The 25,805-nt window shown below is 38.7% G+C and overlaps 1 protein-coding gene and 1 long non-coding RNA gene across 8 annotated transcripts in view; one reads left to right on the top strand and one right to left on the bottom strand.

Annotated features, from left to right (window-relative positions):
* LOC137658639 (uncharacterized) overlaps nucleotides 1–6,909 on the top strand; it is a 189,780-nt gene extending 182,871 nt beyond the window's left edge. For all 7 annotated transcript variants that reach the window (XM_068393578.1, XM_068393587.1, XM_068393611.1 and 4 more), the window contains one exon: nucleotides 3,222–6,909. In XM_068393578.1, the coding sequence (XP_068249679.1) occupies nucleotides 3,222–3,377 (156 nt within the window). In that variant the 3' untranslated portion in view covers nucleotides 3,378–6,909. The remainder of the gene's footprint in view (nucleotides 1–3,221) is intronic.
* The window catches only part of LOC137658675 (uncharacterized), a 128,469-nt gene that overhangs the window by 3,804 nt on the left and 98,860 nt on the right, over nucleotides 1–25,805 (bottom strand). Inside the window, exon 3 of the long non-coding RNA XR_011047396.1 lies at nucleotides 3,192–3,342. This is a non-coding gene — a long non-coding RNA (uncharacterized lncRNA). The remainder of the gene's footprint in view (nucleotides 1–3,191; nucleotides 3,343–25,805) is intronic.

The following is a 25,805-nucleotide window of genomic DNA, read 5'->3' on the forward strand; positions in this document are numbered from 1 at the left end:
CCTTTTCAGGAGGAAAGGTTGAAAGATTGCAGGGGACAAGAGATTGTGGTGAGGCTTACCTAGAACTTTGCTTTACTAAAGAAAAGCAATGCAGAAATCACATGACATGGCAATGCATGTTCAGGAGAGAAGTGCTCATAGGAGAACACATGACAGCAGAAGCTTGGCGAGACAATTTGATCAGAAGATGAGATGAAGAGCATCTGAAAGCAATACATGTCTAGATGACAAGCACTCACGACATGAGTGACGAGGAGTGGTATAGCTCCCACAGAAAGTGCTTCCAAAAGATCATGTAGGAGATTCAAGAACCTGGTCTACAGAAGTTGTTCAAGGCAAAGAAGGTCTAAGACAAGACGGGAAAGCTCTTGTTGGATATAAACTTGTTGTAAAGAACAGCTAGAGTTCTAGATCATCTGGGCAGCAAGTCATTCTTGGAAGAAAAGGTTAAGTTAGGATTCTACTCCAAAGAGGGATGCTCAGCCGGAGGGATATTCCTGAAAGGGTGATGACAGTCCACTCACAAATTCTTGGCTTGGAGGAATGGGACAGAGGCTTTAGAGAGTCAATAGTAAGATCATCCTCTGGAAGTGAGGAATTGCTAAATTGCTAGATTCCTCTGAAGGGGAACCCTAGATGCTTATAATGAGGGCCGCAGACTTGGAAAAGTGGCAGACCTCTGAAACAAAAGATCCCTCTGTGAGGAGGCAAGTTAATAGAGAAAAGTCAGATAAAAGAACTTGTACACAACCTCCCAAGCTAGAATGCTAGCAACAGGAATCTAATAAATCTATCGCTCAGGTTCAAGCACCTTCGTGTAGTGATTGATGGATATGTTTGATTGGGTTACAGCTGGTGTTTTAGTTGAGGAGAGACAGTGAGAATCATTTTTTTTCCAAGTAGTTCTTTGGTACACAATGTTTTATAGAATCTTGCATGTACTTTATGTAAAATTTCAAGTCATGTTCCAGGGTTCTGGCCTGATGACGTTGATTTTGTTACCAACACTGTAGCCTCAACTTCGGAGGAACTTTGGTGCCCTATCTCCTTTCCGATGAATCCGTCTTATGTTGTGGTTTGGTACAGGAAACATTGATATGGCCAATGGCATTGGGAAGTAAGTTACAGTGAATCACTATACAGAATTCCCATAACCCCCCTTCCACGAATCATTTGGAAATTGGGAACCCAGGTCCAGCAAATCCTTATGGATTTGTAGACAGACTAGCCGTAGGCAAAGCAGGTGCTAAAGAGGCGAGTCGGGAGAAGAGTCTTGCCTTACTTTTCTCCATAACCTGAAGAGGAAACCAGGATGAGATCTTAATTGAGGAGTTCCAGCAATGGAGTATTGCCCCATTTGGTTTCTGAACTAGGACACGACAGTGTCACATCTCTTCAAGACCTCCTTATTCCACTGGTTCACCGTATTAACAGTCTAGAGCTCATTCACTCTTGAACCAGTACAGACAAAATTCGATGGATCTTCGGTGCTGGCTGAGAAGTACACAATGCACAATTTCACGGTATGCAATAGACATTCCATGGTGGATAATAAATCCAGTCTCTGACCAATGGTCCACCTCCTTCTTCTTTGTCTACATCATCATTTCCCACTTCTATGTGGGGTCGATGTTTCTGGTCGACTTTCTCCATCTACCTCTCTCCCCACACTTCATCACCGGTTAATCTCTTTGATCGAAGGTCATCCTTGATACAGTCCTTTCAAGAGGAAAGAGGTCCATGTCAGTACCATATGTAAGGGTAACCACTATTGGTTTAACAGCCACTTTTCCAAACTCAAGCCTCGTGCCAGTGCCGACACTGTCAAGTCTTAGGCCAGACGAGTAGGGAGCCTTGCCAAGACAGTTAACCAATGCTAGGACTTGCAAAAAGGTTGACCCCAGACTTTTTCCTGTATGTCTGAGAGTCTTAGGCCTGGCTGGGGCTGAAAACTCACCTACTGAAGTGTCAGAATAGGAATTTTCATAACTTGAACCCAGTCTATCTGAGACGGGTCATCATTTAGGAGCTCTGTGTAACAATTTGCAAGTTTGCTTGCTTCCTCTCATGAGCCTTACTAGTGGAGGCAGAGAGAATGCCAATCTCGAGAGCCTTCGATCCATGTGGGTCCTGGGGTGATACATATTCTCCGGTGGTGAAAATTTCCTCTTTGGTTTACAGCATCTCTGAGCTAAATGACTGGGGTAAAGCCATAAAGCCTCTCTAAAATGATTGAGTACAGTGGCTCTAGGCTTGAACTTTTGTGTTTCCAGGTGACACTACCCAGAAATGTGCTCTGAGGCTAATAGAGGTAGCCCAGCCCCGCCTACCCCAGGACCTAATACAGTCTTAAGCTGGACAACACCGCAGATGATGATGCTTCACAGGTCAAGAAAATGGAGCGGCACTCTCCTGTCTGCTCTAAAAGGAGTCTCCTAAAGCAACACCTCGAGTCCAATGGAATGCCACAAGAAATGTAAAGCATCTCAAGATGCACTCTCTCCAAAATACGAAAAGTTTCACTGCCTCATTAAGGGGAGACAGGTAGAGCTTTCTGACCAGATGGTTCTCCCAGGGATAAACAGCCAGTGGCTGCTCTTGCTCAATCGTTATAATTTGATCAGTTTCATGAGTATCCATAGCTGTAATCAAGGCTTAGTTGAAGCAACTTGGGGGTGGGGGGGAGGTGGTTCCCGGTTATTAACATCCTCGTTGAAAGTTTTCAGTGTTCCACCTTGCACTATTTATTATCTCCTGCATAAAGGACGAGGGTTTGTATCGTCATGTCAGAACAACAAATAACTTCAAATACAAGAACATTTAGTAATAAGTTTAAAGCTATTCAGCAGTAAAATCCAAGAAAGTAGAATTAAATATAAATTGATTAATTTTAAAATTCTTTTACTATGCACTATTAGCTAATACATTTTTCTGCTATAGGCTAATACTAGTATTAGAGAATATATGTATGTAAGGCATTGAGAGTTGAATACCATGACTATTCTGATGGGCTTAAGAACTTACTGTATTTAGCACAAATTCTCTTGTATTCTAGAGTAAAATGGTACATGACTTATGAATCAATTATGTAAAATGACCCTATTTTGTAATTAATGAGACAAAATTAATTTAGGGAAAGATATGAAATGTCAAAAGTTACTGTACATGCAGGTGGCAGGATATATATTTACGTTTATGAAAATTTTGTTGTTCCATTTCAGGGTCCACGAGGATCGATGCAGTCATTGGCTTTCAGTGATTCTTCACTTGATCGCCGAAGTACATCATCACGATTGTCTGATCAGTTTCAGCCTCCTCCTCCACATCGACCCACGGTAACTACTGTGGAAAATGAATACCGCAGAGGTCATCATTAAATGCTTGATAACATACGTCATAGTTATAAATGTTACGTACTGCATAACCTGTTCATGTTACATCCAAAATAAAAAGATAACCAAGTACTGTGAAGAGAATGCCTTGTGTTCGGTAAATGTCTGACCAAAGGTGTAAAGATTACTGTGTGAGAACTATGCTCCAGTAGGCTTTTGCATAATGATCACCGATTAGTTGGATATATATACACGCAGAATTCTTTTACAGAACGAAAAATTTATCAACCAAAAACCTCTCTCCAATTATTTTTTGTGAAATTTTGGCTATACTGCAAATGAAAGTTATATTCTAATTTTTGAAGCATAGTCTTCATACAGATCCAGGCAGTTTCTTATCTTTATAGAACAGTATGCAAAAACTTTATAAACACAAAAGGCAATAATAATGAGAATGTAGTTTTTTGACACACCAGTGAAGTAAATAATTATTATTGAGGCTTGATTCATTTGTATTACTTGAATTATGTGCTTAAGGAATTATTATAAAGAAATATTTTTGTAAAATTTGGATCCTCCATATCCTAAGGTTTAAATTTTAATACTCTCATGTTCAGTTCTGAAGTTACAAATGACTTATTAATTGGAACTATCCACATGAGGCATTCAGTAATAGCCATGTGATAATTTTGATAATGATAAAATAATTGACAAAATTTTTAAGGTTACAAACCTTCTTGTTCAAATTATTAAAATTGGTGATAAAAAATATTTTCCATAGTTATAAGTATAAGAGGCACAATAATGACACTCAACAATACAGTACGTGTTACTTTCAAGCTTGAGTTTACTACTTCTGGCCGATAAAATTATTGCACATGTAATAAATTGCATATTTGGTACATGGGTGTATTAGCCAAGTACATATATATATATTATGTTAACAGCCATTTAGAAAATATCTTATCTATAAATCCATTTTAATGAAGCAAAGTTACTACTGATATAAAAAATTAGTATTCATGTTAAATTTTAGTTTCCATAACTTCCCAGCGAGTCTTATTTTTCCTTTGAAACGCAGCTGAAATCTTAACTATTTTTCAACTAACAAGCGTACTAAATGATAAGTGTATACTTTACAGTATTGCATTTTTTCAAGATTACAAACATCTAAATTAACTGGAAAATAAAGTATTTTAAAATTTATTTTAATCAGGGGCTGCAAGATAAGATCTAGTAATGGAAACACAAAATTTAAAATCTAAATTATCATAATACAGTAATGTCTTGAAAACTACTGTTTTTTTCGTTAATTGAGCTTGAATTCAAAGCGGGAGGATTTTCTTCAAATGGAATAAAAAAGAAAAAGAAAATACAAATGGGTGTTAAAAAGGCAAATCATATCTCTCACATGGAAAGTGCTTACATAAACTTTTACATTGATCTTCCACTTGCTGGTGTACAATTATTTCATTTTAGTAGAAAAATTATAAAAAGGCCTTATGAATAAATTTATGCATTTATTGTTCCAGTTAAACATAATGGTAATATTCCTTACGCTAGCTTTATTCATACCTGTAACAATTTGGTTTCAAATACAGTACTGTATTTTTAACATGAACCTTTGCCTTATAATTCTTATGTAGTTCCAACAAGTCAGCATTAGTAAATCCATAACAAATGTGCTTAAATCTATTTTTTTTTTTTAGTATGGGGGATCAAAGATCAGCTCCATTGATAAGCTGAAGTAACCAGTAATTTAATCATTGTTTATGTTGATTCTGTAAAGGTGCACAGAAATGAGGATTGGTAATAATGTTTAAAATGTACTTCTCCCGTATTAAAGGAAATTGTTTAGTTTTTAATATTTTTGTTGGTTACTGTTATTCCTTTTGAGTTGGAATACCATATTGGCATTTTTATACATTCACTATAGGAAAATTTTATTCAATATTGGTATTGTTTAGCGCTAATGCCCTCTCTAAATAATAGTCTATAGTTTTAAGTAGAAATTTAAATCATGGGGTAAATGACAGCTTGTGTACAGTACTGTATAGGGGAAAATGAACTTTAGTCATATTTTCAATGGAAACTTGAAAAAAGGTATCTATGATCATATCAGTAATTGCAAGAAATAAATTTGTTGTTCGGGGAGCATTAAGAGAGAGAGTACCCTTAATTACTGATGCTTTAGAACAATAGTTTAAAGGGATATAATGCATAGGTGAATAAACTTACAGGACATCAAATTAAACATTTTGACATCTGAAAAAAATCACACGAGAAATTATAAGGAAACGGATACATTAGTTATGAAGTTATATAAATGGCCTCAATTCCTCAACATTCCCGTAGGTGAAGGTGGCTGAAAATAAAAGTAAAGAAAATAGGAGGCATTTTTACAAGCTTGCTTTAAGATAAGTGTCTATGTAATGTACGTAGATTAGGTATTTTTCTAGCCATTTTTAAATATATGTAGTTACACCTTTAAATAAGGTCTTGTTCATAACACGTATGTTTCAAATGGAACATATAAAAAAATTAATAGTGTTTTAGCAATAACAATATTTGTATCATAATACAGCACATTCTATAATTGTACTATGCACATCCCATATTTTAATATACATTATTGTTCTTTTTAAAAAGCCATACTGAATCATCTCCAGTTTACTTCCCTTTTTGCTTATGTACTTGTATATTACTAATGAGACAAAGAAATCAATAGTTTTGTTTTTTGCTTGTTACATGCCTTTTTCTGCATACATCTATAACCTTGAATTTATTGTATGGTATTTTCAATTTCAAATTGAAATCTTTTCTGTGGTTGATTATGAAACAAATGCTTTGTAACAATTACAGTAAATTTTCAGCTTGCTCTCTTTAGGAAACACAAAATTCTTAATAATTTATTTATCTTGTAATTCTTGTGGGTTTGGCATCATTATTAATGTCATTTTCATTGTTTCCTCAACTGCAAAAATAAAGATACAGTTCAAGAACTTTATTTTCATAAAACAAGATTTTACCTATTTCTTGCAATAACAATGTTATTTTACAAACACTAAAATAATGACCTAATGATTTTTTCAACTTGTAAATTTCACATTAATAATAACAAGCATCAATTACAATACAGTATGAAAGTTTCCTTACATCATACCATATTTGTTTTTTAAACCAAAACTAAACCCTTGCATTGTGAGTCTCCAAATAGTAATACAAATATTTGCCAGAAGTAGAGTTCAGCGTGGCTTTAGGTATTGGCCTTGCAAGCGCTTACTCTCTTTTGAAGTGGCACTCTGTCTCATTTTGAGTCTTCATTATTTTAGAGTTAGACTTTATCTTTGTATGTTATATACTTTTAGATTAGTAGTTACCAATTATCCAGTTATCATTTCTCTGGTAAAATTGCAATTGCATGTCAATGTATATTTGTATATAAGGTGATTGCTTTTAAGTCCCACTTCATTCATGCCATTTATGTATATCTTTTATGTCAATAGGCATAAGTTATGTCAATTTGTATCATATATTTAAGTTATGTTTAATAAATTTATGCCAAATCATACTTATAGTGCTGTGTACATTTTTAATCCTTATACCACCTACAAAAAATGAAAGTAAAAAGTAATTAAGACTCTTAACTACTCCAGAGTTTATTTCTTTTTTTTTCATTCACCAGGCAGTAATGGTAAAAAAACATTCTGCTACTTGTAACCTGTTACTTGAGCAGTATTCTTTTCAAGAGCAATTATTTAAAAGTTGTGTTACTTAATGCTTTGTGATACTTAACAAAGGGCCATGTGTTTTTGTTGTTGTTGTTGTTGGTTAGTTTACCTGCTTGAGAATCATATGAAAGTATCATACGTTGAAAAGGAAATTTTCATTCTCCACTGTCGGCACAATGAGAGTATACTTCCAAATTGGTCCACTCCATACCATACATGAAGGATAGCACCAGAACAGCTATAGAGGCACAGGTGTAAGCTAAACTCTCCTGTTAGGACCGAGACCAAGAAAATATGGAATCATCCTCCCCATATCTGTAATGATGGGCTTCTGGACAGAAGCCAAAGAGTCCTACATCAAGGATTGGATCCCCTTTGGAATCCAGTGACCCAACTCTTGAGAATAGTTTAAACAAAAAGATCAAAACCATCAGGATGGCTAAAAGATCATCCAATACTCTCACATATAGCTTTGAATGATGCCTCCTGCCATTCATCTAAGCAGGCAGTAATAATGAATGCAAAAATATCCACATAATTTAAATAACAGTCATTTATAATAACAAAATAAAAATAAATAAATAAATGAACAAATAAAACGAAGATATATGCGTACATATCCATATATAAATTTAAGAGAGATAATACACAGAGTTAGGACAGCAAAACAAAAAGTTTATAAAAATAGGAGAAGGTCGAGGAAATATTGAGTAGAAATAGATGAGAGAGAGAAATTTAGATTCAAACTGGTGGAGCAATTTCCCCAAGTTCGAGAGCCCTCTTTCCTGTCACAATTCTTCAACAATATAAAGAAACCACCTGACTCCGTCAAGGCATTCTCTCATTAAGAGGGAATTCAGTCATGGTCTAACCAGCTTTGATGGAGTTGTCCTCTACAACATCTGCTTTGTGATCCCTCCCTCCCTCCACAAATGAGTGCTCTGCATCTTATACTCAGCTCATCAGATGTGCTCATGTACCAAGAGTTCTTTCTTCTGCCCGGCAATTACGCCAGCTATCTCTGAAATGCGGCCACATTGCTCAGCCTGGAACCTCAGCCAAGTACTCCACCCGACCCACCTGCATTAGCATCTTACCCATTTCAGTGTATTGCTACAGGCATCTTCAGCTACTGTGGCTATACCTAAAAAGTTAGTTGACAGATTCAGCAGCTGGCCAATCATTGATTGATTGATTTAAAGTTTTCAGGCATCCTGGCATCTAAGGTCATTCATGCCAATATAATTTATTTTATATAAAAATTAGTAGAATATTCAATTAAAACCACAAAAGTTGAATGTCATTATAGAAGTTAAATAGTTTTCAGAAGACCTGCTTCTGAAATAAATCTAAATATGTCGCTTGCATAGTAGGACACATCATGTCCAAGAATCTTGGCAACGATGAACCTGCCATCCTCACCTAAAGCCTCAAACAGATATCTATTTCTTAAGTTATTATAATTGGGGCATTCGACAAGCAAATGCCTCACTGTTAAAGGTACGAAACAGTCGTAGCAATACTGTTGGTGTTGGCCCTTCAGCAGAAACTCGTGTGACCACTACGGAGACGACTCCCAATTTCGGGGCATCATGTTATACCTCCAAGGAGATAGACATTTGTTACTTCTCTCATTCTATTGCCATCTAGACTATCCCAGTGCTGTTGCCATTTATTACAAAAACAATTTCTTAATGTTAGGTAGGAAATCATTACGGGGAATGGGATACCTTCTTGGTAGCAACTAGGATACAGCATTCTTCGCCAATTAATCTGCCTTCTCATTCCTAGGCACCTAGATGCGCTGGAACCCAACAAAATCGAACCATTATACCTCTTCATCCAATAATAAAAAGCCACACTAAAATCTTTAAAACTAGAGGGTTACTAAAATTAAAAACTTCTAAAGCTTGAAGCACAGTCCTTGCATCACTAAAAATCGTAAAATTACACTCCTTTTCCAATGCTATTTTCTCAATAGCGGTTAGTATGCCATTCAGTTCGGCAGTAAATAGAGAAGCTGTTAGAGGAAGTGCACCTCTACAATTAAAACCATTACTATGTACTCCAAATCAAACGCCAGCATCAGATTTGGAGCCAACGCCAGCATCAGATTTGGAGCCATCAGTATATATAAAAGTTAATCCCCTATGTTTTGCAACATGTTCCATAAAGAGACCTGGATTCTAAGTCAGTCATATTCTTCTTAAATCCAATAAAGTATTTACAAAAAGATACCTCAGGAAATTTCCATAGAGGCGTTGATGATACCTTGAATGGAAGCACCTTAATTCTAATTAGATCAACACTTTTTAATAATTGTTTCACTCGAAAGCCATAGGGTTGAGGAGATTTCGGGTGCAGCACAAAGTATGTTGAGTGCCTTACAAGGCTTGCAATCTGAAAGGGTAAAGAATTAGGGAGTCTTTCCAATCTAAACCAATACCGAATAATAGAAGACATTCGGTAGATGAGGTTCTAAATGCTCCTGTGGACAATCTAATACCAGCATGATGTATTGAATCTAATATTTTTAACCGGCTTGGGGTTGGCGAGGAGTATATTTCACATCCATAACTAATTTTGGAAAAAATCAAGGCCTTGTAAAATTTTAAAATGTATGGGACAATACTTTTGAAAGATTCAGAGCCTCAAGACATTTAGCTTTAAATGCTTTGAAGTGAGAAACCCATATAAGCCTACAATAAAATATCAAACCTAAAAATTTAGCTTCACTTACACATTATTATTATTATTACTAGCCAATGAATGAATGAATGATTTAAAGTTTTCAGGCATCCTGACATCCAAGGTCATTGACGCCGGTAACATTTAATTTATGTATACAGAAGTAAAAAATGAAATAAAATAAAAAATTAAAGAGTATTCAATTAAAATCATAAAAATTGAATGTCATAAAAGTTAAATATTTTTCAGAAGACCTGCTTCTGAAATAAATCTAAAAATGCCACTTGCATGGTAGGACACATCATTTCCAAGAATCTTGGCAAGGATGAACCTGCCACCCTCACCTCGAGCCTCAAACAAATATCTATACCGCAAGATGTTATAATTGAGGCATTCGGTCAACAAATGCCTTACTGTTAGAGGTACTAAACAGTTGTCACAATACGGTTGGTGTTGGCCCTTCAGCAGAAACTCATGTGTCAACCGAGTGTGACCAATACGGAGACGACAAAGAGACGTCTCCCATTTTCGGGGCATCATATTATACCTCCAAGGAGATATGTCATTTGTTACTTCCCTCATTTTATTGCCATCTTGACTATCCCATTGCTGTTGCCATTTATTGCAAACCAATTTCTTGATGTCAGGTAAGAAATCATTACAGGGAATGGGATACCTTCTTGGCAGCAACTCGGATGCAGCCTCCTTAGCCAGTGAATCTGCCTTCTCATTCCCGGACACACCTACATGTGCTGGAACCCAACAAAATTGAACTGTTATACCTCTCCATCCAATAAGGAAAAGCCATTCTAAAATCTTTAAAACTAGAGGGTAATTAGAATTAAAAACTTCCATAGCTTGAAGGACACTCCTTGCATCACTAAAAATTGTAAAATTACCCTCCTTCTCCAACGCTATTTTCTCAATAGCGGTTAATATGCCATACAGTTCGGCAGTAAATATGGAAGCGGTCAGAGGAAGTGCACCTCTACAATTAAAACCATTACTATGTACTCCAAATCCAACGCCAGCATCAGATTTGGAGCCATCAGTATAAATAAAAGTTGATCCTCTATGTTCTTTAACATGTTCATTAAAAAGAGACCTGGCTCCTATGTCTGACATATTCTTCTTATCTCCAATAAAATATTTACAAAAAGATATCTCTGGTAACTTCCATGGAGGCGTTGATGATACCTTGAATGGAAGTACCTTATTTCTAATTATATCCAGACTATTTAATAATCGTTTCACCCGAAAGCCATAAGGTTGAGGAGATTTTGGGTGCAACTCAAAGTATGATGCGTGTCTTACAAGGCTCTCAGTCTGAAAGGCTAGAGAGTTAGGGAGTCTTTGCAATCTAAACCAATACCGAAGAATGGAAGACATTCGGTAAAGGTCTAGAGGTAACTCTCCAGCATCAACAAGGAGACTTGGGATAGGCGAGGTTTTAAAAGCTCCAGTAGACAATCTAATACCTGCATGATGTATCGAATCTAATATTTTTAACCGGCTTGTGGTGGCTGAAGAATATACCTCACAACCATAACTAATTTTGGAAAAAATCAAGGCCTTGTATAATTTTAAAATAGTATTGCGGTCTGCCCCCCATGATGTATGGGACAATACTTTTAAGATATTCAGAGCTTCAACACATTTAGCTTTTAGCGCTTTTAGGTGAGAAACCCATGTAAGTCTACAGTCAAATATCAAACCTAAAAATTTGGTTTCCGATACACATGGTATCCGTTGACCTTTAATGTATATATCCGGGTCTGGATGTACTCCCCGGATACGACAAAAATGGACAATGGTAGTTTTACTTGTCGAGAACTTAAATCCATTCATGTCAGCCCACTGGATAATTTTATCAATAGAGAGTTGGATTTTTCTCTCAACCATTGCCATTCTAGTGCCAGCAAATGATATTGAGAGATCATCCACAAATAATGTTGAGAGAACATCCTGGGGAATGGCTGAGGATATCCCATTAATTGCTAGTGCAAAAAGGGTTACACTCAGCACACTACCCTGAGGAACTCCTTCTTCCTGGCACTTACTCTCTGATAGAGTTTCCCCCACTCTCACTTGAAAAACTCTACGTGAAAGAAATGCCTGAATAAATAGTGGCAGCTCTCCTCTCAATCCCAATTCATGAATGGTTTTAAGAATACCATATCTCCATGTGGTATCATATGCCTTTTCAAGGTCAAAAAATACTGTAACATGGTGCTGTTTGGAAGCAAAGGCTTCACAAATAGAAGACTCAAGTCGTATCAACACATCAGTCGTTGAGTGCATTTTTTGGAATCCACATTGAATCGGTGATAAAATACCTTTCTTTTCAAGGTACCATATCAGCCTTGCATTGACCATCTTCTCCATGATTTTACATAAACAAGATGTCAATGCAATAGGACGATAGTTTGCTGCTAAAAACTTGTCTTTACCGGGTTTTAAAAAGGCTGAAATAATGGCTAATTCCCAAACACTTGGGTAGCTATGATCATGCCATATTCTATTAGTAATGCTTAAAATGAATAGCTTTGTATTAAAATGTACATGTTTAATCATTGCATATGGAATTCCATCGGGTCCAGGGGCTGTATCGTTGCAATGAGCAAGTGCAGAATCAAATTCTCTTTCAGTGAAAGGAGAATTATACGACTCTTCCCTTCTTGTTGCAAAATTTAAAATTTTCTTTTCTTCAGTGCTCCTATACTGGTGACCAGGGGCTCCTTCACACTTGCTGGATACATTTGAAAAATGATTAGCCAGGGCATTGCTAACTTCATTTGCTTCAGTTACATACTGGCCATTCACCTTCAACACTGGTGGTGGGTTGGGGGTGAATTTGCCAGCTATCTTTTTTACTTTCCTCCACACAGAAGATGGTGGTGTTCTACTGTTAATAGAGGAAACAAAAGACATCCATGACTGGCGCCTTGCTTCTTTCATGGCACGACGGAACTGTGCTCTACATTTCTTGTACATAGTTAAATTCTCATCAGTTCTGCGTCTACGCAATCGTGTTAGAGATCTTTTTGTGGCTCTGTGGAGTGCAGTTAGTTCTGAAGACCACCACGGGACTGGTCGTCGTTTAAATAACCCTGTTGTTTTGGGAATTGAATTGACTCCTGCTGTATGAAGAGTTCCATTCAGTAGGTCTATGGCATCATCAACACTTTCAAACTGTTCTGCTCTCCCTTCGATTTCACTTAGCTCGGAAAATTTAACCAAGTCTGCCTTGTCTAGATTCCAACGTGGCGATCTTTGCAAAGGCGGACCCTTGTTGGTGTTTATAATGATTGGTGCATGATCACTAGTATGCCAATCATCTAATGTCCTCCAATCAAAATCAAGAAGGCAGTTAGAGCTTGCAATTGAGAGGTCAATGCATGACAAAGTACCTGTCTGAACATGGAAGTGTGTGGGCTCTCCTGTATTAAGGAGTCCCACATCCTCATTCTCCACAATTGATGAGATAATATTGCCCCTTGTGTTGGCCAAAACATCACCCCATAAAGGATGTCTACCATTCATATCTCCCAGTAAGAGAAAAGGTTGAGGGAGTTGTTGAATGACCTCTGCTAAATCATCATATAAAATATTACCATTTGGAGGTAAGTACAGAGAGCATATTGTATATTTTCTCCCTATATCAATTTGTACAACAACTGCCTGCAGGGTTGTACGTATAGACATGGGTATTTGGGGAGCATCTCGACGAATGTACATGAGACTTCCGCCATGGCTCCCTGCTTGTTGATTATATGGTGTTCTATAGCTACCATACTCTCGAGGACTAGGAGTGTTAGAATCAAGCATACTTTCCTGTAGACATAAAATTATGGGGGAATGCTCATGAATTAGGAGCTTAAGTTCTTCATATTTCGCCCTCAAACCCTGACAGTTCCATTGCAAAATGGAGGAGAAAACTATGGATTATTTCTGGAAGACAGCTTGGATGAGGTCTTCCCATTAGAAGTTTTTAATGTAACATTATTACCAGTAGGTTTCTTCAGAGGTGGTCTTGTTATGTTGGGTTTAACGTTGGTGATTTTCTTTGTATTCTTTTTGGTGATTTTCTTTGTATTCTTTTTATCTATTTGTTGAGGTGGATGGTGGACCTCAACTTGAATTTCTGATTTATTCAGTCCATCTTCTGGTTCATTAGAAACATCAACAGACAAAACATCAAATTTATTTGATGTCATAACCTTAACGTTTCTAATGGAGGGTGGAGAGAGAGATGGAGGTCTCTCTCTTTTGCGATTAGTAGATGGTGGGATTCGAGGTTTTTGCACCTTTCCCACAACAGGTGCATCAGGTAAGTTAGTCTTAAGTGGAACCTCCATCAGATCAGGCAAGGACATGGCCTGAGAGAGGTTTGTATTACTTTTTGTAATGGCGGCTGAAGGCTGTACAGCAATGGGCAATGACCTAGTGTTAATACACCGTGGTAAAGCCTCAGGAGGTGATATGGTTACCTCGTTATTTGACATTTTGTCAGATAGTATACTTTTTTTTGAGCTATTGGCAGTGCTAGGTTGGTTTGATTTTAATGCCTTAGCATATGTATTTGATTTATTTAATAGTCTTTTGGCATGGGTCACACTTATGTGTTCTAAGTTTGATTTGTTGAGGGCAGCTTCCTCCAACTTATATAGCTCGCAGATCTTGTCTGTGGATTTGTGATTCGAGCTGCAATTTAAACACCTGGCTCCAAGTGCACATTCTCCATGGTAAGATTTGGAGCAAATACCACACATCTTCTCATTTTTGCAAACTTTGGACAGGTGCCCAAATTTAAAACAATTAAAGCATTGCAATGGCTTCTGCTTGAAGGGTCTTACTTTAATCCTTTCGTTCTCGATAATAATATGAAAAGGTACATCAGCATCCTGGAACGTAAGGATTATCATTGATGTACCTGGGACTTTATGAACTTTCCAAACATTTAATGGACACATGGCCAGTATCTCCTCCTCTGTAAAATCATATAGATCTCTGTTAAAAACTACGCCCCTTCCGTAGCTAAAATTTAGGTGGGGTTTGACATCTAACTTAATGTCATCATTATTTATTTTCATATTGGACAATATTACCGACTGTGTACTGGATTTGGCATGGATAAGGAAACTATTTTTTCCGAAACGAGATATATCCCCTGGTGCAATAGTTCCTATTTTTTTCTGAATCAATTTGCATATTTTAAAATAATTCCCTGTAACCCCCTTTGATTCAGCTATAAGCCACATCGGTGGTTTTGGATTTCTCTGGGAGGGCATGACTAAATCTGCGCCTTTTTCCAACCAATCGGCAGGCCTGTACACATCTAAATCTTTTGGTACCTTATCGCAGCGAGCAACCGCGACATTCAAGTTATTAATTTTAATATTATTCAAATTACTTATTGCACTAAATGCTTCGTCATAACTACTATAAGATATCCATGAATCTCAAGTTTCAGCTTCAAGTTTCATCCTTATTTCTTTTATGCATCCATAGCATTCAAATGCTTTACATAGATCATCATAATTTGTTTCTATTGAAATTTGTGTAACATGGAGGATTCGAAGTTTCCTCGTGTTACCCAAATTACTCGATTTAGAAATATCAGTAGAATGGTCCTTTCCAGTTCCGAGGTCATCAACAGAGCTATCCCTTATCACATTAGCAGAGGTCGTCAACAGTGCCGGGGGAGAGTCAGCGTATCCAGGGGATGGGGGTTCGTTCCTTGAAGAATCCATTATACTAAAGAGAGGGAAAAGAGTTAGTTTGATGTACCTGCTCGAGAATGTTAGGCCATCACGCGTCGGAAAGGAAATTTGCACTCTCCACTATCGGCACAATGAGAGTATACTTCCCAGATGGTCCACTCCATACCCTACCCGAAGGATAGCATCAAAACAGATATAGAGGCACAGGTGTAAGCTGAACCCGCCTGTTAGGACTGAGACCAAGAAATTATGGAATCATCCTCCCCATATCTATAATGACGGGCTTCCGGCCAAAAGCCGAGAGTCCTACCCCAAGCATTGGATCCCCCTGGATTCCGAAGACCCAACACTTGAGAATAGTTCCGCCAAAAAGGTCCAAACCATCTTCGGGATGGCTGAAATCATCCAATACTCTCATATATAGCTTTGAATGCAAACACCTCCCAACCGTGATACCTCCTCCCACTCATCAAAGCAGGCAGCAATAAAGGATGTATGAACATCCCCGCCGGGGCTACAATGGATGTAAAAACATCCAAGCCATAGGAGAAAAGAAAAAAAAAAAAAAATAAATATATATGTACATAATATACAGTATACACATATAATGAGGGAAATTTTTCTCATAGAGTTTGGAAAGCAAGACTAAAGAAAGTTTGTGAAATTAGGATAAGGTCGAAGTAGTATTGAGAAAAAGAAAAAGGTAAAAGAGAGAAATTTAGATTCGAACTGGGGGAGCAATTTCCCCAAGTTCGAGAGCCCTCTTGCCCGTCACCAAGTTTCAGCACGGGAATGAAATGCCGTGCTGAAGCTTAATGACTTCATCAAGGCATTCTCTCATTAAGAGGGTATTACTAGCCAAGCTACAACCCTAGTTAGAAAAGCAAGATGCTGTAAGCCCAAGGGCACCAATAGGGAAAAATAGCCCAGTGAGGAAAGGAAATAAGGAAATAACAATAAATCATTCTAAAAACAGTAACAACGTCAAAATAGATGTCATATATAAACTATAAAGAGAATCGTGTCAGCCTAGTCAACATAAAAACATTTGCTCCAACTTTGAACTTTTGAAGTTCTACTGATTGAACTACCCGATTAGGAAGATCATTCCACAACTTGGTCACAGCTGGAATAAAACTTCTAGAATACTGTGTAGGATTGAGCCTCATGATGGAGAAGGCCTGGCTATTAAAATTAACTGCCTACTTGCCTAGTATTACAAACAGGATAGAATTGTCCAGGGAGATCTGAATGTAAAGGATGGTCAGAGTTATGAAAAATCTTATGCAACATGCATAATGAACTAATTGAATGACAGTGCCAAAGATTAATATCTAGATCAGGAATAAGAGATTTAATAGACCGGAAGTTTCTGTCCAACTAATTAAGATGAAAATCAGCAGCTGAAGACCAGACAGGAGAACAATACTCAAAACAAGGTAGAAAGAAAGAATTAAAACACTTCTTCAGAATGGATTGATCACCGAAAATCTTAAAAGACTTTCTCAATAAGCCAAATTTTTTTGTGCAACTGAAGAAGACACAGACCTAATGTGTTTCTCAAAAGTAAATTTGCTGTCGAGAATCACACCTAAGATTTTAAAAGTGTAATATAAATTTAAAGAAACATTATCAATACTGAGATCCGAATTTTGAGGAGCCACCGTCCTTGACCTACTACAATCATACTTTGAGTTTTGTTAGGATTCAATTTCATACCCCATAATTTGCACCATGCACTAATTTTAGCTAAATCTCTATTAAGGGATTCATTCACCAACCCAAGATCTACATTCAGGGGATGGAATTGATGCAAAAAGAGTAGCATCATCTACATATGCGACAAGCTTTTATTCTAAGCCAAACCACATGTCATGTGTCTAGTATGAAAAGTAATGGGCCAAGAACACTACCCTGTGGAACACCGGATATCACATACTTCTATACGCTATGGTGCCCATAAACAACAACTCTTTGAGATCTTACTTAAAAAATCAATAATAATGCTAAGAAACGACCCACCCACTCCCAACTGTTTGAGTTTGAAAACAAGGGCCTCATGATTAACATGATCTAAGACAGCACTAAAATCAAGGCCAATCATACGAACTTCCTGACCACAACCAAGGGATTTCTATAAAGCATTGGAGATCCGTTGACCTTTAATGTATATATCCGGGTCTGGATGTACTCCCGGATACGACAGAAATGGACAATTGAACGGGTGATAAAATACCCTTCTTTTCAAGGTACCAAATCAGTCTTACATTGACCACCTTCTCCATGATTTTATATAAACAAGATGTCAATGCAATTGGCCTATAATTTGCTGCTAAAAACTTGCGTCCTTACCGAGTTTTAAAAAGGCTAAAATAATGGCTAGTTACCAAACACTTGGATAACTATGATCATGCCTTATTCTATTAATAATGCTTGAAATAAATAACTTCGTATTAAAAGGTACGTGTTTGATCATTGCATATGGAATTCCATCTGGTCCAGGGGCTGTATCATTACATGTAGCAAGTGCAGATTCAAATTCTCTTAAAGTAAAAGGAGAATTGTATGACTCTTCTTTTCTTGTTGCGAAATTTAAAACTTTCTTTTCTTCAATGCAACTATACTGGTGACAAGGAGCTGCTTCACACACTTGCATGATACATTTGAAAAACAATCAGCCAGGGCATTGCTAACTTTGGTTGCTCCAGTCATATACTGACCATTTACCCTTAACACTAGTGGTGGGTTTGGGGTGAATTTGCCGGCTATCTTTTTCACTTTCCTCCACACAAATGATGGTGTTCTACTGTTGATGGAGGAAACAAATGACACCCAAGACTGGTGCCTAGCTTCTTCCATGGCACAACGGAACTGTGCTCTACGTTTCTTGTGTATGACTAAATTCTCCTCAGTACGGCACCTGCGCAATCGAGTTCAAGACTATCTTGTGGCAGGGCAGTTAGTTCTGATGACCACCAGGGGACTTGTCGTTGTTTGAATATCCCTTTTGTTGTTTTGGGAAAGGAATTGGCTCCTGCTGTGTGAAGAGTTCCACTAAGTAAGTCTACGGCATCATCAACACTTTCAAACTGTTCAGCATTTCCTTCAATTTCACTTAGCTCCCCAAATCTATCCTAGTCCGCTAATCAAGATTCCATCGTGGCGATCTCTGTGAAGGTGGACCATTGTTGGTGAATGATTGGTGCATGATCGCTAGTATGCAGTCATCTAATGTTCTCCAATTAAAATCGAGAAGACAGTTAGAGCTTGCAACTGATAGGTCAATGCAGGATAAGGTACCTGTCTGAGCATGAAAGTGTGTGGGCTCTCCTGTACTAAGGAGTCCTACATCTTTATTCTCCCAAACTGATGACATAACCCCTTGCGTTTACTAAAACATCACCACATAAGATCTCCTAGTAAGAGAAAAGGTTGTGGGAGTTGTTTAATCACCTCTACTATATTATCATATGAGATGTTATCATTAGGAGGCAATTAAAGAGAACAGACTGTATTTTCTTCATATATCAATCTGTACAACCACTGCCTGCAGAGGGGTACAGATAGACAAAGATATTTGGGGAACAACTCGACTTCCCCCATGGCTCCCCGCTCGTTGATCATATGGTGTCCTATAGCTAACATACTTTCGAGGACAAGGAGTGTTAGCATCGAGCTTGCTCTCCTATAGACATACAGTTATAGGGAAGTGCTCATGTATGAGGAGCTTAAGTTCTTCATATTTCGCCCTTAAACCCTGGCAATACCATTGCAGAATGGAGGAAAAAACTACGGTTTATTTTTTGGAAGACACCTTGGATGAAGTCTTCCCATTGGCAATATTTGATCTAACAATATTTCCCGGTGGTATCTCTAAGAGAGGATCTTGATATGTTGGGTTTTGTGTTCGTCTTTTTCTTTGTGTCCTTTTGATCTATTGTTGAGGAGGATGGTGGCCCTCAACTTGAATTTTTTATTTATTCAATTTACATTCCAGTTGATCAGAAACATCAGCAGACAAGACATCATATCTATTTGAAGTCGTGACTTATGTTTCTTATTGTAGAAGGCGAGAGAGATGGAGGTCTCTCTCTTTTTCAATTAAAAGGTTGTGACCTGTCAGGTTTTCACACCTTACCCACTAAGGTTCACCAGGGAAATTGGTTTCAAGTGGAACCTCCATCAGATCAGGCAAGGACACAGCCTGAGAGAGGTTTGTACTATTGTTTAGAATGGGAGTAGATGGTTTTTTAATACCTTTCCAATCTTCAAGTATCCGTTTTGATTTTTCTACAATTTCTGGATATAGATTTTCAATGGGACTTTCAACCTCTTTAACTACTTTCATATGTTCTTTATCTTAGAAGTGGGGATATAATTTTTGTCCGTGAGCTTTGGCAAGTTTTTCTTCAGAACCATTGAAAAAGGTTGCCCTGTTCTTATCTGCTTTTTAAGAGCTCTTTTACGAGCCTCTCTAAAAGTAACCCTTTCCATGGTCCTAATGGCCTGAATTTCTTTTCCAAAAATTAACTTAACACTGCTTTTAGATGTAGCTTGGTGTGCTTCCCCACAATGTATGCAATTTGGATTTTCTATGCATACTCCATGACTTTTTTCCACAGTTGGCCCAAACAGCTGCCTTATTATTTAGTTTTTCCTTGCATTTCTAGGTTAAATGGCCATATATTTGGCAATGATAACATCGCAATGGTAAAGGGATATATGGTTTCATCTTCAAAGATAGCCAACCAGCTTTAATAACATTTGGTAATCCGCATTGATCAAATGTTATAACCAAAGTAGCAAGAGGAATACGTTGTTCTCCAACTCTTACTCATTCTAACTACTTTTACTACTCCTTGACTCCTCAGTTCATCCTCGATTTCTTTTTCCTCTATGTCCAGCAATTCTGGAGCATATATCACACCTCTACTCTGGTTGAAAGGGGGGTGTGAAACGCATTTGATACTATGACCATCCAATGTTGTGAGTGTATTCAATCTTTCACCTTGTATTGGGTATAGTGTCTCTATCAAAGGGTATAGTGTCTCTATCAAGAGACTTCCATTTCCCTGGGGAAGAGTTTTTGGCTGCCCCCCACAAATAGAAACTATTTCCCTGTTAGCTTTGAAAACATTTACATATCCATGTCTTCCATTTTCAAATTCCAAAATAAAATTTTTTTCATAACTCACTACTTCATAGTGACAAGATAATATTTCTACTTTCCTATATTTTTCTGTACTGTCATCATTTCTCACTCTCTCTCTCCTTCAAGAGGGTTTTCTTATCATTCTTCACGTGACGTGAATAAGGTTCTAATGTTACGATATTAGCACCCGAGTTGGAGCTGTCTGTACCGAGGGCCATATTTGCATTTTCCAGGTCGTCAACAGAGGGGTTAGTTTTATTTGAAAAGGCAAGCTGGGTTATTCACCTCTTATCGGAGGATGTCAGTCCTCCTATACCTTGTAGCCCAACATGAGAAGAGGCTTCAGCGGGGAACAGTCCTCTATTAGAAAGGGGCTGCCTCTCTCAAGGTGGGCATACACTGGTCAGTGGGGGTGGTTAGCCCCTCTCACCGGCAACTCCAATGCCTGGCGTCACCCATTACCCGCAAATATGGGTGACTTAAAACCGGATCACTGGAGCCTGACTCTTTATAGACTTGGTTTGCACCCAATGGGGTCTGCCAAAGGGTGATGGCGTCTAAATTGGTACTGTACAGGTGTAGATGGAGTGCCGTCCATCCCACCCTGTGCCAAATCCAAAGAAGCAGCAAACGTATAATCAAACAAGCCAAAGACGTCAACAAGTTCAAACCCAAAAAGAAGAGATGGGAGAATAAAAGAAATAATCAAAAGGAAAAGAGAAAGTACTGACTGATTAAGTTGGATCAGCAATTGGGCACCGAGGTCCAGTGGAAAAGCAGTTCCCATTGTTCATTAGAGCCAAGCTGCTAATCCCTAAGCCCCCCTCCTCGTCAAGGCTTCAGCATCTGGGGGGGAGGGCCAATCATTGAGCGGGCCCGTGATAGTGCTGGCGTATAGACAACAGAGCGTCTTCTTATTGACAACACGGACCAAGATAGATCATTTGACACATAAATTTCAGAGAACCATGCTTCAGTGCTAAGACACTCCAGACAGGGATACCAGATTATCACCTGCGACATGTATCTTTGGCAGACCCATTAGGGATTTTATACTTATCAAACAATGATGCCGGCGCCCATATCAGCATTACCAAATGCGACTTGTCCCCAGCGAGAGGCTGACGCCTGAGTGAATAGGCATACAGTAAAATATGCAGCGGCTCATTCACTTAAGGAGTGCCTGGACCGACTGAATGGTTCAGAGTTACATGACAAGGGGGGGGGGATCATTTTGCAGCGCAAGATACCGACACAACAGCATTACCATCTTCCACCTGACTCTTGGGGGAACTGGTGCCAAGAGTAGACAAACAGGTAGAAAGTGACTCAGTCACAAGGATTGAATGCTTGGTCAGTTAGGATGGTCTAGTGTCAGGCAAACTTTGGACGGTATCATATCGCAGCCAAATGGTGCCGGCACAAAGACCAGTACTACATATTGCCATCTGTCTCGTGTGAGTGACCGACGTTGAGAGGCGGGGAGAAAAGAGTAACTGGCGACACAGTTGCCAGGGGGAGACAATGACATAACACCACACTCACCTTCTCTCTGACACTGGCACAAATACAGTACTCTGAAAATCAATAAACAATTTGTCAATCAAGGCTAACTGACTCTTAAAACATCTTGACCGACCCATATCGAGGATAAGCCATACATAAAGCCCAACCAACAAGACTCAAGAGTATGACATCCTAATTTAATCCTAATAAAGCTCAACACATTATCCATACAAAAAAAGAAGCCTCCACTCAATTTGGGGAAGAAGGTGACCACCAAGTTGCAAATCTGACCACTTGTCCTGCCGTCACCAACAGGCCTTAAAGTAAGGTTGCCAAAAACCAGCAAGACACTACTGTACTTAAATGGCAGAAGGTGGAATGCAGATCCAAAAATGGTTGTCTTGGCACCTGCCCTTCATGAACAAGACACCAATCTAAAAAAAACATTGCCCAGAAAGGAGAAAAGTCCTTTTAGACAATAAACTTGGGACATTTTGAGGAGAGAGAAACAAAAGGACCCAGAGAAAGAGGTCTTCACAGGACAAGGCAACAAGTAACCACCATGCCACTCACAAAGAAAGTCGAGGACATCAAGGGGAAAAACTGGGAAAGAAGGAAAAGTCTGTTTTCACAACAAATTCCAGTAAATAAGGCAACCCAGGTCCTGTCCCCACTTAGCTACGTGGCAGAAGAGCATCTGAAGCCCAAAACCTCTCATGACAGACACTAGGGAAGCTTGTTAAAGATACCTTTGCGAAAGAGCCCTAAAAAAGGGCACCTCTAAAGAACAACCAGACTGTCCGTCTAGAGTCCCTTCAGGCAATCACGGATGAAGACCACGCTTCCAATGGAGCCCAAAAAGGGAAGAGCAAAATTATACCACTTACTCCAAGGTACAAGGAGATCCTAGAGCAATAGCCTTACCAAAAGGACTGCTCCTCCAGCAGATGAAATGGAGGATCCCACAGGACCCCAGAGAGGACAATAAAACAGCTCCAATGAGGACAAAAAGGGGCAAGACAGGACATCCTTCCTAGAAGATGACGGCCCCACAAGGGAGACCTGAGCACTGGGGAAACCTGACTTAACATACCACACAAGATGTTCAAGTTTCAAAGAACTGTCACTCTCCAAGAACCACTGGACTGAAATGCCCTCTGACCTAACAAGAGAACTTGTCCCAGATCCGAGCCAAAGACTGTCCCTGATTTTAGAAAAAGAAGTGACAAGTGTTCTCAGTTAAAAGACTCAAGACTGATTAAAAACAAAAAACCAACGTAAAAAAATCCCTCATCCTATGACGTCGTCCTCCACTCAAAGGCGAGCCAATGAGGGAAGGTCATAATGCTTAATAATAGGCAAATACTAAATTGCCACCTCACTCAGCGGATGACACTCAACATTGTTATTGTGGTTGAGCTCATTCAGAGTTTGAACTCGAACACATCAATCACACCATAGAATTGATCCTATGTAGAATGATCACGGCAAAACACCTTTTGACAGACAGCTGGGATCAGCTAGATCAGTATGGCCAAGAAGCTGAGGAGGGCCTCCAACAGAAAGAGTTCCTGACAATGGTAATGGACAAAACTATTTCCGCAGCCGGGAAAGTTTACTCCAGAAATGAAGCAGCAAAGTAAGGCACTGCTCCCTAGAAAGAAAAAACAAGAATACACATACCCATACCCATTTTAAGAAATAAAATAGAAAGGAAGAGCAAAAAGAGGTTACTCAAAACCTCCACAACCAAAACAACTCTGCTACCAAGCAGACCAAAGGAGCCAGCAGAAACAAACCACCCCAAGGCTGTACCCTCTCCAAAAAATTCAAATACAATACCATAGGCTATCAACCAAAGCATTAAGAATTACTGGATTAACCAGGGGACTTAAAGGGAAACTTATCGTTGGGCACCCGCCAGAACTGGATTCCCCCTGGGTCTACGCCACATGAGGGTTCAACACCTGGGGGATCAGTCATACCCTTACCCCAGGTAGAGTTAGCAGGTAGGCCTATTTGACAAGGAGCTGAAGGAGAATCATTGAGATTATTAGACACCCTTGTAAACTGACTCAAAATTTTGTTAGTTTGAAAACTTGTACTTGAATTTTATGTTAGTTTGAAAACTTTGCTTGAAATAACTGTTTAAATAACTAAATTCATGAGAAATAAATCTATACTGTCCTGGGGGAGAGGAGGCTAGGAACCCAAGAAGAATGGCATATAATAATTAAAAGTAGGAACACTAGAAGTGCTTGTTAGCTAAGAGCAGCCATACACCAACACGGTTAGGGTGATGACTAAGCAAACGCCGAAGCCTGAAGCCAAAGATCAGGAGTTGAAAATATATATTAGAAGGAATTCAAAACTATGCAAAGACATGAGTACCACAGGAAGAAAATCAAACACCTAACTATGCAAATAGCATAGTTATCACCGGGTTGATACTCCCTGCAACTTATCCAGTCCACAGAAAGGGTCATTTCCTGAGCAGATTGAAGGGATGATTGCAGAATTGAGCCGTGTTACACAATATATTACAGAAACCAATGAAAACCTGCACAATGATAAATAGACAAACACTAAGGCAAATGGTATTACACAAGAACCAACAAACTCGTGAAAAATTAAAAAATTAAGTGTCTCTGGGCTAAAAGGAAAATGGAAATTCAAAATGTCAATAGTAAATGTGGGCTGTTGGAAAAGATCATAAGAACTCTCTAAATGCTTAAACTAAATTGTTCTACCAAAGAGCATATGGAGTCTCCGTGGATGGACTAAAAAATATTTGAGACCTCCAAAATCCTTTCAACAATCAATGTCAAAGCAAACAGACAGCCGCCAATACTACCAATGGGGAAACAGAATAGGAGGTAGCAGGGTAGCCTATTTGGTTACAATTTGGCTGGTTTTTGGAGATTTATGGCTAGATAAATTTTTGTAAGATAATTTTTATTAATATGACAAATTTGGAGATAATTTGTATTTTTCCTAACCATACAAACCTTAGCTATTTACATGGGGTTTTACTTTCAGCGTAGCTGAAATGACGAGCCATAAGAATTTCAACGAGGGTTAACTACCCCCCCGATCTAGTTAGCAAGGGGGTAGGGGGAGTGGTAGCTAGCTACCCCTCCCCCCCTCACACACCGGTGAACTGCTTCACTTCACTTAGAGGTAGGACTTGCCTTGGGGGACAGGGCTGGCGGGCAAATATGTGCAAATAGCTAAGGTTTGTATGGTTAGGAAAAATACAAATTATCTCCGAATTTGTCATTTGTTCCATAACCGAAATACAAACCACGCTATTTACATGGGGTGACTTACCCCTTAGGTAGAGAGTAAAGTCCCGGCCTTAGTGGCTTTGGCTTTTACCCGGGGACTCAGAAACCGAATGAGTAGCATGTCGAGAAAAAAAAGAGTCCCTGCACCTCGCAAGTTCCTTGCTTCACATGGAACGTGCGGCCTACATAGGCTTGTGTGTGGAGGGTTAAGTCCTTTAGATGGAATTCTAGGCTAGGACGTTCCCAATACTACCTCGTCAGGGTATGGGGGACGCGACAGTATTATCTAAATACTAGGAACACAAGGGAGCATGGTTTACCTGCAGAGGTTCGAGGTCAGCTATGCAGAGAAGCCAGGATGCTGCTTTCCCCAAGAGAGGGGAGGA

Source organism: Palaemon carinicauda, chromosome 1, assembly GCF_036898095.1.
Source record: "Palaemon carinicauda isolate YSFRI2023 chromosome 1, ASM3689809v2, whole genome shotgun sequence".
Taxonomy (NCBI): Eukaryota; Metazoa; Arthropoda; class Malacostraca; order Decapoda; family Palaemonidae; genus Palaemon; species Palaemon carinicauda.